Below are 14743 nucleotides of genomic sequence, written 5' to 3'. Positions count from 1 at the left end.
TCTGATCCCTTTAAGAACACTGGAAACATTTATTCAGCTTTTCCAATCCTTTTTTTTTTATCGTGTTCACAGCAGTCCAATGATTAGTCTCCTTTTAGGGTAGTTCACATTTCACCAGCAGGTGGTAGCAGCCTTCTCAGCAGATTCCTGAGAGGTCTGCCTGTAATCCGCATGTCACTCAGAATCTAATCATGCTATGTCTCGGTAGTTTCATATGCAGGGTAATTTGAGAGAGCACAAAGGGAAATCAAACCCATATTTCTCATCATCATCATCAGGCACATTGACAGACTCTTACCTGTGACAGTGAGAGTTGAAGTGGAGGTGCGTGGGAACTTCCCTGCATCGTAGGCTATAATCCTCAAATGGTACTGTCCCATCTGCTCACGATCGAGGATTGCTGTGGAGGTGAGAATGCCAGTCGAAGTGTTCAGGTAGAAATCCAAGCGAGGCATGCCCATCTGTAACGCCATGGTAATCAAACCATTTTTATCTTCATCTGGGTCCTCCACCTGGACCTAAAAGAGCGAGAGGATGATCAACACGAGGGGAAAGAGAGATAGAGGAAGAAAAAGGCAGAGTTATGGGGGAGGGGGGACAGGAAGAAATATATCATTTTTGATTATTTCATGAAGATTATGCATAATGAGCAAGAATCTATATGTATGTCATATTTGCAAAAAAGCATGTGACATCAGAAAATGATTCACTGTGTTGCCCAAAACTTTTTGTGCTAAATACTGACAGATGCAGGGATTCTACTATGTTATAAATGTTCAGAGAATCGGCATCCCTGAAATCTAAAAATAGACTGTATCTAAAAGTTACCTTAAAAACTGAGGATCCAATGGGCAGTCCCTCTGGCACTTCAGCCACAAAGGGCAGATTGACAAAGGTTGGGTCGTTGTCATTGAGATCCAGTAGATTGACAAATACTGTGGTGCTTGCTGTTGCATGCAGTGGAGGTGTACCACCTAAAGAGGGCGCCAGAGGGACATATAAAGAGACACAGGCACACACCCCACATCTCATGGTCAGGAGAGTTTATCAGTCACAGTAAAAAGTTTCATGGTCAACATAAAACTCGAGGAATGAGACTTGAAGAAAGAGGCTAATCACTCAGAACTGAAAGCTCTCTACTGAGGATCATATAAAGGAATTTAAGCTTGCTTACAGATGGTTTAGGTGTTTCATGGATCAGACAAATTTATACACTGAAAGGCTAATGCAAGTGTGCACACTGACATGGGTGACCCACCTCACAGACAAACACACACACTACTCACGGTCGACAGCTGAGATGATAATAGTCCTCATGAGCGCTGCATCCCTGGGGTTGGAGCTTTCCCTGTCTAGGGTTACCCCACTGGTGCGGATCTTCCCGGTACTGCTGTTTATGGTGTAGAAAGGGTTTTCTGGACTGATACTGTACACCACTGTCCCATTTTCCCAATTGTCAGGGTCCACTGCCAACACCTGGACAAATGAGTGACAGAGGAAACCTAGATGTTTGCTAGATGTTTTATATGCTTCTTTCACTCCTGGCTTACCATATGAATAATATTCCTCAAGATACAAGTTAGAAGGGAGGGGAGCAATGAGATGAAAAAAAAGAATAATCATGATAGTACTAATAATATGAATGAGGCCACCCCCACCTCACCGTCAGAGCATCTTCACGCATGCAACCCCCTTCCAACTGCACTAACACATCAGTCATCCAAAAGAAAAATGGTAACGTCTCTTTTCTGACACAAAGTGGCAATGGGTGATGAATGCAGGGAGTCCGGGCTTAAACACTGGCTGGATTTTAAAGAGCTGATCAATTATTCAGTGCACTGACTAAAAACGCTGGAAACTGGTTAATTGGTCATTAGAGGAACAAAGGTTTTGCAGGTATTTAATTATTAAGGGGACATGGTAGGGAGGCATCTCAGAGGCCCATTGATTAGCAACAGCACAAAGATAGGTGCCAGTTGAACTATCAATTCTGGCCTGAGCAGAGCACATTAAAAGATGGTGAGCAAATACATTAGCCTTGTCTATTGAACTCATAGCCCTGATCTGACTGCAGAGTGGCAGAAAAGAGAATATTGTTTTGAAATGAGATGTTAGAGGAGGCTCACTGTGTGTGTGTGTAGGTGCTGAATGCAGTAGTGATGATGGGCTGCTCTAGGATTTGAGTGGGCTGATCCTTGAACTGGACACAGCGACCACATTCATCGGTTCGCTGGACACCTCCAGGACTCAGCAGGTGGTCTCTTGTCACCATGGAAACACTGGGTAGGCAAGGGGCTACATTGGGGCCAATTACAGGACTGTAAGCCTGGGTGGTCTTATTTATTGAAAAATGTACAGAGGGGTAGCTCTGTCTGTCCGCTGAGCGCAGAGAGTCACGTACAGTATGCATCGCATCGTTGGAAGCACCATGAATGAACTCAACTGAGGAATAGCTACAAGAAGGCAGGTATAAGTGGAAAATGTTGCAACATTTTAGCACTGCGACACTTCTATCTTTCCTCGACATTTTTCCATCCAGCTCTCTTGCACTGAAAGATGGGTTCTCCCTTTCTTCTCTGCCTAGCAGCTGAATAATTTGCTATGCGTATGACTGCAGGCTACATTTTAATTAGCAATCGGACTCCCTTAATTACACTCACTGACGCCTCTTTAATTAATGGACAATCAGGGCTTAATTTACAACAACATGTTGCCAAAGACACCAGCAGGACAATGAGAGAGTTTGGGGGTAATATTAGAGTGTTTACTTTGTGATGACCTACGCAGTGATGACAATTTGTCTGTCGTTAGTGAAGGAATATGCAAGTGAATGCACCCTTCAGTGTTGTTTTACATAGTTTTCTGCTATTGATGTCATCTCTACTGTCATTTTTGCTCTTAACCTACATGATCACTGATACATGATATGATAGATTGTTGTTTTACACACTCTGATCACTCCGTGTTTTCATTGAAACACAGCCTTTGCCTGATTCAATCTGGCAGAGCCGTCAAATTAAATCACAGAAAAAACACCACTCAAGGACACATATATTCTTTCTACATTAAATCTGCATATAAAAGTAGAGGCCAACGTTCCAGTTAATTACAATGCAACAGACACTACTCATCCTGCTCAAAATGAAACAAATGCTAAGAGTGATTATTCAAGTGTGTTCACTTTTGTTGTTTTAGTTAGCCACCAGTAACTAAACAGGCAAAGTTTACCAAGTGAGCTAGGTGCACTCACAGAGATAACGTCAGTGTTTATTGGGCTCATCTCCACCACATTGGTATGATATGGCTCGTCTCGCCACATGGGGGCATTGTCATTGATGTCCAGGATGGTGATGTTCACCTAAACAAAATGGGAAATTGAGGTGACTGGTAAATGAGCAACTTAGTATGTCAATTATATAAAAACAGACATGTCTAATATGTATTTTTAAATCTAAAATTCTTATTTATTAAACAGTAGTTAAACATTTTTTTCTGTGAAGCTGAAGGTGGGATTAGATGAATGAAGCTTCAAAGTGGTTACCGTGGCAATGCCAGTTTTCTGCTGTGGGCCCACCCCTCCATCCACTGCTCTGACTATCAGTATGTACTCTGATTTCAGCTCTCGGTCCAGCAAGGCTGTGGTGGTGATCTCACCTGAACCACACATGAAATCAGATCAAAAACATTTTAAAAATGTAACATCCAGGATGTTCACATGATCCGAGAAGAGCCATTTCAAAGCAACTTTTCATGCCAGGATCCATGGAGTGAAAAGTCCAGATGTAAAAAAAAGATTTGCAATCAGCTCTTTCAAGTTACCAGACTGAGTGGTCAGAATCACAATATACTGTAGATAAGGCAAAGCCAAGACACAATGTATGCACAAGCAAAGCACTGAAAGGCTAAAGAAAGAAGATAGAAAAATGAATTACAGATCTAAATAAATGCAATCATCTCAAATTTCTGTGACATTTTCAAGTATACTTTTAAAAAACACACACACATAGACATACACACATACACACATACCTGATCGTGAGTTGAGACGGAACTGAGAGGAACCCTCCAGGGAGTAGATGAGTGAGGCCTGGCCAAACTCCCGTGAGGCGTCCAAATCAGTAGCATTCACAACCAGCACAGTTGCCCCTGTGGAGAAGTGGGAGGGAGAGAGAAAGAGAGAAAGTTACAACTCACAGAGTGGGAGAAAAAAAAAATTAAAAACTGAAATGAGAGATAGAGTCACGAGGAAAATATGTGAAATCTAGTAAAGACGAAAGACGGAGAGAGACGAGATGCAGAGACAGACTAAAATGGCATTCAGAGAGCTAATTTCTTCACCGCCCCCATCCACAGCTCAACTGATGGCATGGCAGTGAGTGGGTTTGTGGATTAGTGGATTATCAGCTTGTTTGGCACAGGCCATACTTGGCACAGGCCTGATCAATACCCAGGCAGACAGTCAGATGAGAGGCTAGCCAGAGTTGCAGGGCTAGCACTGAGCTCTGCCTTGCAGCCCGAGCCTTAGGTCCCCAGCTTAGACCCGAGCACTTCAGCCATAGTCCCCTAAACCTCAGCCCTGGCCCAAGCCGCTCAGCAATACGCTCCTTCAAATCAGGTCCGAGACACAAAAAGTGCCAGTGTCTGCTGGAGCTCAGAGTAGAGAAAGGAGCGGTCAAATATCTCATTTCCCTTTAGCGACTGGAAACTAATCTATTGTCTGGGATAAAAGAGTCCTCTGAATGCATGCATGAGAATGAATATAGCAGCCAGTGATTTTGCCTTGAATAGTCAATATCCTGCATTTTGACAGAGCATTTAAAAACATTATGCAAAATCTAAACAAATAAGACAGTAGAGGCCAGAGGAAGGAAAAATAAAACATAAAAAAACATAACCCCGAGAAGGCAGAGCTATTTGTTGAATATGCAAATAATAAGGCAATTCCAACAAGAGGTGACTGCATGTGCTGCACGGAGTGTTTAAGTGCTGTATAGGCTGTGCAGACCAGCAAAATGCATTGTAGCAACTTACCAGTAACCCAAAATGTATAAAAGTGACTCACCGGCAATAATATTCTCAGGGATTTTGACGATGTAGGATGGCTTGCTGAACTCGGGTGGGTTGTCATTTTCATCCTGGAGGAGGTATAAACATCAACAGCTCAATGTGTGAAACAATGAGAAAATGCAAATGGTGCTTAAAAAGAGAAGAACTAAGAAAGGCTTTGAAGCTGTCAGCACACATTAGCACTGTGATTAACATATTTGGGAATTAAGGCATTGAGGAGTACAACATGTTTTTAATAAAAATGTAGCAGTGTACTGTAGTTGTAGCTTTAGTGTCTCTCAGATGACAGATATGTAAATGACACCTCCAGGAGCCAATATGTCTTGTGGTTATATGGCCTCGGCCTTTGGTCCTGCTTTGGACTGATCAAGCACTATTTTAGACATTGTATGTATAAGTAAATGCAATATAGATAAACTAACTTTCCATTTACTGTTTTAGTATTGCAAGATTGAGGAAAAATCTGGACAAAAGATGGGATAACATGAAAAGCAGAGGTGGATATTTAAAAAAAAAACATTTGCATTGATAGGTGAGAAAACCATTTCAGCCATTATTATTATCATTATTATTATTATAATTGTTCTTATTATTGTTATTACTATTATTATGCTCCCTGGGAGAAATGTGTGATTTTGGGCTATACAATTAAAATTGGATTGACTTCATTATTAAAACCATGACCGAAAACAAAGGGTAATCAAGACCGGTAATTTGAGGTGAATGAATAACGACAACATAGAACAACATCCTCTGTCACACAGACTTTCCCAGAGCACGTTTATATTCAAACTCAAACCTCCCACTCATTGACTCTTTTTTTCACACTAACAGATCCAGTTGTGTGGCTATTCACAGAGAGGCTCCCCACTGTGTGAGCTGCTGAGAAATGTTAACACTTTAACAACAGTAACTGGCACCATTATCTATCAGGCTCTGTGTTACATTGGAGCAAAGCATTGTGTGTGTGTGATTCTGCCAGCTACTGATAAACCCCTGCAGTGCAAGTCACGACACTGTGGAGGACAGCGGAGAGAGAGAGAGAGAGAGAGAGAGAGAGAGAGAGATAGAGAGAGAGAGAGAGAGAGAGAGAGAGAGAGAGAGAGCAGGCGATATAAGGAGGGAATACAGGATTGCAAACGACTCTCCCTATTGGTTTTTTGCATTCCAGCACAGATCTCCTCAGTTTTACTCAGTATTTCTCCCTTATGTAGGATGTGTATAGATATGCTTACTGCCCTTGCATATCAAAGAATCTCCCAGCTGGATTCATTTATTCTACTCTGTCATTTCTTCTTTTATGGATAAAAAGTTCCATGTATAATGGATGTTTATCAAGGGAAATGAGCTTAAGAGCCAGTAGAGATACTGTTTATGAGTTCTGGTTCATTATAGTTTTACTGCTGTATTTATAATATCTTGGCAAAGATCAAGACAGCGACAAAAGGATTTAAAAAATAACACCTGACATAGTCTTTTATACAGAATACTCAGCTGCATGTATACCATATTAAAAAGCTTTTAGATGAATATTATCAGGATCTTCTCAAAGTTGCGGTGAGTAAGATTTTCACTATAAAACAGAAAAAGGCCACGTGATACATAATAGCAATATATTCTGTTACAGCTAATAGTGCTCAAATGGTCACATGGATAACTGCATCAAAAGCTATTCACACTACCTAACTGTATATAAAGTTTTACATAAGCATACAAATAACTAGCCGTGAGCTTTTCAGCATGTATTTAATACAATAGTGAGAATTGGAAACAGTGTATCCCTTCAAGCTGTGACCAAAAATAAAACATCTCATGTCAGCTGTATTACACAGGCAGACATGATCTCCTCACTGTCTTAAACTAACATCTGACGAAGGTTTAAGCAGCTATGCTCAGCACAGACAACCTCCATATGGATCTGTAATCAGACATGGATCAAAGGGTATTTTCAGTGCCTCAGATAGTGGAGAAAATATGGAAAAGCATTACATATGTAATAAATGAAACCATGTACCGTGAGACTGTCAATGCATGACATCATGACACAGTCTCTTATACTCTATAACATTACACTACAAATAATCCAATTGGATCTAAACAGGTTGAAAGGAAATGCGAAAACAGAAAATACTTGCAGTATCTTTGCTTCTTTACATTAAAACATTCTCAGATCAACCGTGTGTGAGTAGATGGCCGGTGCCTTAAAAATAAGACATTTAGTGATAAGGGTGACAAAAGGAACCAAACTGGAAGTGCAGATAGCTGCGGAGTCTGTGATAAAATGGTAAACAAAGCTGTAGTCAGACCTGGATCAAAAAGTACTCTGAGTAATCCAGACGGTGAGAAAAAATATTGAAATTCAATATGTAAGTAAAGTTGGAGACGTAAGAAACAATCCACCATGAGCCAGTCAATATCTGTCACACACTGGATCAACATTTAAAAAAATACATGACAGCTTAGTCTTCATTCAGTACAAATGATGTAACAGCTCTATAATTTCCTCTCCTAAGTCTCAGGCCTACAATTTTTCTCAGAGCCACATCTGAGGTGAAGTTAAATGAAAAGGTTTCTGTAAAAGTTTGGAGATGTGTGAATGTGGGGATTTTGTAATGGGTTGTGTGTGCAGCAGTACACAGAGACTCACTGAACACTTCCTAAAAAAAACTCCATGCCTGATAAAAATAAATGTGAATTTAAAATATTATCAGCAAAGAGGAAAACAAGCCATAAACATATATATATATATATATATATATATATATATATAACACTATATTATAGACTATAAGCGTATACACCTGTGTTTGGTTCATGAATGTGTAGTGGTGCAAAGTGCAAAAGTGCTGGGTGAAGTGGAATACAGATCTGAGGGTGTGCTGATTGGTAAACACACTCTCAGCCAGTCATATTATTGGTCTCATAGCTCTGAAACAGGAGTGCCAATCACAGTGAAGTATGAACTGAAGTAACAATCACTCAGCAAATAGTAAGTCTCTTCTCCAGGAAATCATTTTGTTGTCTGAATGTTGCAGAATGCAGAGTGCCATGATATGAAGCCAATGTGTGTGTGTGGCTATTTAGTAGCGGCCCAGTATCATCTTTACTGATATTCTTGCTTTAACCACATTAACTAAGATTTGTTTAGGCTACTTCAAACACATATATTGATTGGTGAGTGGTTAACCAAAATACTTGATTTAAATTTCAAGCATTATGAGGAATCAATTTGCTGTGGGGTGTTAATTAGTTCAACCAAATACTATAAGGTGAGTGTTTAGGATAAAAGCAGTTAGGTCTTGAAGTTTTCATCCTAAAAACCACAGGCATACTGGTCATATGATCATCATTATATCAAAGACGGCAGATCTGTATTAATGTCTACGATGTGTCTACATTGTGTACTGTACAGTGCTTAAGGACCGTTCCAGCTACTGAATTTTGATGATAAATCAACTAACTCGAGCTTCTCTGATTTTGGGCATGTGATGAATTAAAGTCCCTCAGGCAACAGAGTGAGCTGGAGTTAGGTAAAATGAACACATGATCAGCTAGATTTGGAATTTAGTCAAACACGCCTGTCCTCATTGACCTCTGAAGTGTAGTAACCCTAGAAGTGTTCAGATCTGACACTGAACATTAAATAAAATAAATTAGTACATTTACATCAATGTAAGAAATGACAAGACTGGATTGGTTTGAACTAGGGAAAACTAGTCTGTCTTAACATTGCTGAACGGTACAATAAATGGATATGGTTATAGATGCAGACTGCTCATGTTTATATGTTGGTAATGCTCATAGCTTGATAGTTCTGCAGATGATAGGGATGTCAAAATAAGGCTAATGCATTTGCAAGGTACTGGTCTGTCTCTGCAGTTGCTATATTTGAGGACACTATGTTACGTGCACTGCTAAGAGTCAATGTGTATCATGATGGGGCAAGAGTCCAGACAGATGTTCAATAAATTCAATATTCAAGATCTGTTTATAATGTGAGCATTCATCAAAGTACTAAAATATTTGCGTGTACTTTGCACAGTTGTACTTACAATCACTTCCACTGTGACAGAGACAGTGCTGTTGAGGGCTGGGTTTCCTCCATCTTTAGCCATCACCGTCAAATAGATCATCCCTTTGGGAACCTGCTCATAATCCAGAGGCCTCATCACACTGATCACTGGTGGTCAAGAGGAGAAGATTGTGAGGTTTTGTGCTTCATTTGTAACCTGCAGCAACATCTAGTACACTGATCTACTACAGTTGTGGATTAAAAGGTGTAAAACTCATTTTCAACAACTTAAAATGTGAGTTTAGCGAGTCTAAACATCCAGTACATCCTTGCCCAACAATACTGGTAACATGTATGCCCAAACATATTTAACATTAGGGCTTCATGCAAGGTGAGTGTACCTGCGTATCCCTCCACTATGATGATGCTGAAGTAATCAGGGAAGGCAGAAGCTGAAGTGATGGTGTATGTCAGGAAGTTATTCGGAGGAGAGTCCTCATCTGTTGCCTATGGGTGGCCAGACAGGGGTGTGAGAGTTGGGAATGAGAGTGTTTTTAACATATGCCTCAGTGACAGTCAGAAGTCCACAGAGAGAAGTTCTGAGTGAGTGAGACAAGAATACACGCAGAGTTGCAGGACAGATGCTTAAAACTTGTGTATGTTTGCACAGCATGAGTGTGTGTGAATCTGTGCATATGTGTGCAGCCAGGAAGCTGTCAGTCACTGATGGAATGTTATTGGACAGATTAAAGCTGATTCTGGCTATTAGTGGCACAGGCGTCAATACTGGATGAACACCAACCGAGCCAAGACAAGCCAAGCAGGCAGAGGACAGATGAAACCATACTTTGTAAGGCTAATCCACAACAATGATGACATCCCCTCATTATTCTCCAGTTGGCAGGAACTTAAACATGATTCCTCCGGCTGTGAGGAGAGTCTACTGGGTCCTCGCTGGCATCATTAAAGGCTGGACAGGTTGTCAAAAACACTCACTTGTATCTCTCCATAACACGCCCATGTCGACTCTTTGATTTAATGCCAAAGTGTTGAGTAAGCAATACCTTTCTTCCCCCACAACTTCTTAAGCTGTGCCTTTCTTTGCCAGACTGTCTTCCTATATCAAATTTAAAGTAAAAGTTTAATTTCGGACAGCTGTTTACCACTCTGAAAAGTAAGAACAATGTGGGGGGTGGGGCAGCAAATCAAATAGATGAGTGGCAAAGGAAGGGAAGGATGAGAAGAGAGAGAAGAGAAAAAAGAGGGGGAAAAAAGGTGTGAGATATATAGCTGTTAGAAAGCAAAGGCATTGCTTTAGGAGAAACAAACCTCCTAAAGCTTTTTGTTTGGAAAAAGAAAGAAGCAAACAGTAGAAAAGCCTCTCTTTGCTTTGTCTCTCAGCACATCCCCTTCTTCAATCTATTTCCGTCTTTTCCCTCTTTCCTCCTTCTCTCCTCCTTTGTCCTTTTTTCCGGACTTGTGCGTGTGTGTGTGACTGTGTGTGTATAGTAGGTTCCAGGGCAAATCGCTGACACACAGAATTGAGCAACTGGGTTCCCCGTTCCTCTCGGGCAGCTTATTAATATCAGCAGCGTTTAAGGTTGGCTCAGACTAATCAAACACAGTGAGCCAAGCGTTGAGCCCAGTCATGAGCTAAACTCCATAAAAGTAAACGCAAGCCACCACGATACCCACTGCCACAAGGGATGTAATAGTGTTTCTCTCCAGGGCGCAATCAAAGGAAACGCTGAGCCATTAGTTACCATTGTGCCTGTGTACTTCTACCTTTTGTGTGGCGCTGACTGATGGCCAACACACTGAGATGACCTGTTTGTCTTGGATAGAGCACACACATAACTGCATGATTATAGCAACACAGAGGTAAAAAGGAAGAATGTGAAAGAGGGCAACAAATACAAAGGCTTGTGAGTGTGATGACTGGTGGTGTTCTGAGCCAGGATGACATCCTTTGTAGTTGGGGCAGTTTTTATTTGTGTGTAGTGTATATTCTTGCAGGTTTCATTACGTGAGTGCTTAACTCAGTTGCATGGGCATGTGTGTCACTGAGTTTGTCTGCACCAAGAGATACACACAGTCTTTAAATTTAACACAAACCTGAATCCACTGTGACACACAAAATGTTCTAGACATAATTACATTTTTTAAATCAATAACTTCTTTTTGCATCTAGGAATACAGTCTATATTCACATATGTGGTTGCTAAGTAACACTACAGTACTTTTTGGGTGCTGACTTAGATTAACTTTATTAATATTTAAAATGAATGAAAGTCACACATTTATGTTACCAGGGTATTTTATAGCTACAGCATGAACACTTTTATGACATTGTCTTGGAGCAAGATAATACCCTCGCTGTCATATGTTGTCGTGTTTTATAGCCTTCCTTTTATTTTCCTTAACAACACTAGCAAAGTATGTTTTAAACACCTCACCCTGAGTCGTGCTACTGACTGGACAGCCTGTTCGTTCTCTCTCAGCGAACCCACGTACGCCTCCTTCTGGAAGAGTGGCGTGTTGTCGTTGACGTCTAACACGTTGATCCGAACCCTGCCTGTCGTCTCCTCTCCACCTCCATCCCTCGCCAGCACAGTCAGCGTGAAGCGACGCATCAACTCATAATCCAGACTGGCCCGCAGAGTGACCCAGCCTGTCTCAGCATCCAATAAAAACCTGCAAGAAACAACAGAATTAGTTAGAGGGAGATTACTATGGAATCATCTTTTTTTCAATATAATAGGCATCGTTTAAAAAAATGACAATACCAGTACCGATTGAGTACTGAATTATAGGCATTAAATTGCATAAAATGCCTCCACTTCTCCACATCTAAATGATTTAATTTTTACACAAATGTTTTTTTAAAGTCTTCAAATTATTTATATTTATTAAATACAAAATGCTCAAAATCAGCATGTGGGTCACAGCTGCTGTGGCAGTGAGCCAATGACAACACATGTGTTTATTGGCTGTGAGCAAGTCCATACAAATAGTCATATTTTCTAGCTCTGGGTGCAAAAAGGGTGATTGCAGGTTTCATTTGATGGGAGACGTTTCGATACAACTTAGTATTGATTTATTTTGGTTGATACCTTAACGGTATTGAGTACTGATAGTCAGCCGTAGACCATTATAGCAACATATTAAAATGTATGTTAAATGTCTTCACTTTAGGCTTTGATCAGATCTTTTTGTCATCATCATAATACACAAGTTTCTAATTATAGAAACTTGTTATCACAAAATGAAAATGTGCCTTTAACAGGATAAGCTCATACAGTACCAGTCAAATGTTTGGAAAAACTTTCTCATTCAAATGAATGGGAATGTGTATGTCAAATACGTATGGTATGTTACAATAATAACGGAAATGCAACATTACCACATGTCAACGACCTTATCTCAATCTTCAAGTCACAAAACTGTAATTTTAAGCAGATTCTGTCATGGTTGCAGATATGCTGGAATACAAAATAATAATTTAACATGGTAACAGAGGGACAAATCAATAGTAAAAGTCCATACTTTGTGAGGTAAGTTACGACATCATTCTGTTATTCCAATACACAGGAGGTAAATGAATAGGTTATGTGTATGTGGCATTTAGTTTTTGTAGCCTGAAGAGAGCAGACGTAAAGAAAAGCGCCAGAAATCGTTGTAGCTCAGCTGTCTCTGGCGAGGCCGAGCAAAGGAGACACCGCAGGACAAGTGTTCACAAGTGTTCACAACAAATGAAACATTAATGTGACTGTGTGTTTTATGTGAACTGTGTGATAATGTATATGTGAGATCTGTGTGTGTGTGTGTGTGTGTGTGTAGTTGTGTCTTACTGGTCTGGCTCATCACTGAAGTAGTACTGAACACTCCCAAATGTGCCCACATCTCCGTCTGTAGCCTGGATAGAAAAGACAGGGGGGAAAAGTTTAGTTATAAAATCATGTTTACTTGATTTGTCTTATATTGTCCATCAGTTTTGTTTCTCATTCCAATTTTGTTGTGTATTGCTTGTTCTGTTACTTTGGGTCTTATTTCGTTTAAAATTATTTGGTTCAGAATTCATTTTCAGCTCTATTTTTGTTTAGTAAAAGTGTAGCCATGCCAGCGGCTCTTTCAGGCTCTGTACTTGAGCACTTGCTTTGAGAGCTCAACCTGCTAACATGCTATACCATGATAATGCCCTCTGGTATGTGTTTACCATGTTCACTTAGCGTGTTAGCATGCTTACATGTGCTAATAAGTACTAAACACAGAATGCAGCTGAGGCTAATGGGAATGACATTAGTAATTAGTAATTCACCCTCTGGAGACAGCAAATGTCTATACCAAATTTCAAGGCATGATACAGTATTTAATAGATGTCAAAATATTAAAAAACAAACAAACAAAACGTTGGCACATAAATGACATTTTTTACAAAAATACACCACAAAGTTGTCCAGATATTTCAATTTGAACCAAAAGTGTGCTAAAAGTTCTTACTATACATTGGCCTTGACCAAAGTGGTGGACTGACTGACTGACTGACTGGACAGACTGGGCAACAGTCCTATATTAACCAAGTTTTATATTAAGTGTCTACAAATTGTGGTTATGTGTCTTATTCACATGCAATTCATGTTGTACTTAGTTCCCACAGGTACAATGTTCCAGGTACAATGTAATCAAAGCAGGGTAGTAAATCATGTTTTTTAATATCATGTTAATATGAACGTTCTTGTATAATTTCTTAGCATACATTTGTGATTGTGTCTTTGTGGGTGTGTGCGTATGTGTGTCCTTACCAGCAGTGTTTTTAATTACATGATGGTTGCATAAAATCAGTAAATGAATTTTTCTCAGTTACCAAACTTTCTCACTCTAACAGCTGTCTACAACTGCATGACTTTATGATAAAACATGCAAGCCACACTTCACCCTCTAGAGGTGTTGATTGAATAAAACATTTCAATACATTTTCCCACCCACATGACCCGCTGCTTCCATATGGAGTAATGGAGACTTTACAAAACTATCTTTAAAGAGGACCAATTATGCTAATTTCCAGCTCTAAATTTTTATTTTTGGATTCCACTAGAGAAGTTTTGCATGATTCACAGTTCAAAAAATATTTATCTCATATTGGCCCTTTATGTAGCCCCTCAGTATACACTGTGTCTCTTTACAATCCATTTGAGCTCTTGTTGCCCCACTCCTGATGAGCCCACTTTGTTCTGATTGGCCAACTTATCAGAGAGTATCAGAGAGTTGGTTGGAAAGTTACCACCAACGCAAACCCAACATTTCTTGCTTTATTGCTTCACATTAAAAGCTTTTAAATGACTAATTCATGGGATCGTTTTATTGTGAAGAATATACTTGTTTTTCACTGAATTAGCAGAATTTTGTTAGTGGTGGTAAAAAACAACCAAAACAACAAAATATAGATATATTTGGAGCCATTTGTTGGGTGTATCAGTTAGAAATAATGCAGGGAAGAATAGAACAAGCAGGAACAGCTACAGTGATGATGATGTTTGATGATGAGCTGCAGACGACCAGCACACCTCCAACTGGTAAACTGCTTATTTTGCTTTGACCTGCTGTGTAATGGAGTCATGGCTCAGCTTGACTACCCCCAAAACACTGGAAAAACCACCATAATGG

The 14743-nt window shown here is 39.9% G+C and overlaps 1 protein-coding gene across 2 annotated transcripts in view; it reads right to left on the bottom strand.

Moving 5' to 3' along the window:
* Nucleotides 1–14743, bottom strand: part of cdh23 (cadherin-related 23) — a 158219-nt gene that overhangs the window by 43052 nt on the left and 100424 nt on the right. For both annotated transcript variants that reach the window (XM_053333442.1, XM_053333440.1), the window contains 11 exons: nucleotides 12931–12995; nucleotides 11536–11773; nucleotides 9481–9586; nucleotides 9120–9247; nucleotides 5063–5135; nucleotides 4030–4146; nucleotides 3542–3654; nucleotides 3251–3358; nucleotides 1287–1476; nucleotides 829–974; nucleotides 299–518 (listed from right to left, as the gene is read on the bottom strand). In XM_053333442.1, the coding sequence (XP_053189417.1) occupies nucleotides 299–518; nucleotides 829–974; nucleotides 1287–1476; nucleotides 3251–3358; nucleotides 3542–3654; nucleotides 4030–4146; nucleotides 5063–5135; nucleotides 9120–9247; nucleotides 9481–9586; nucleotides 11536–11773; nucleotides 12931–12995 (1504 nt within the window). The remainder of the gene's footprint in view (nucleotides 1–298; nucleotides 519–828; nucleotides 975–1286; nucleotides 1477–3250; nucleotides 3359–3541; nucleotides 3655–4029; nucleotides 4147–5062; nucleotides 5136–9119; nucleotides 9248–9480; nucleotides 9587–11535; nucleotides 11774–12930; nucleotides 12996–14743) is intronic.

Source organism: Scomber japonicus, chromosome 14 (genome assembly GCF_027409825.1).
Source record: "Scomber japonicus isolate fScoJap1 chromosome 14, fScoJap1.pri, whole genome shotgun sequence".
NCBI lineage: Eukaryota > Metazoa > Chordata > Actinopteri > Scombriformes > Scombridae > Scomber > Scomber japonicus.
This window is presented reverse-complemented; position numbering and strand designations above follow the sequence as displayed.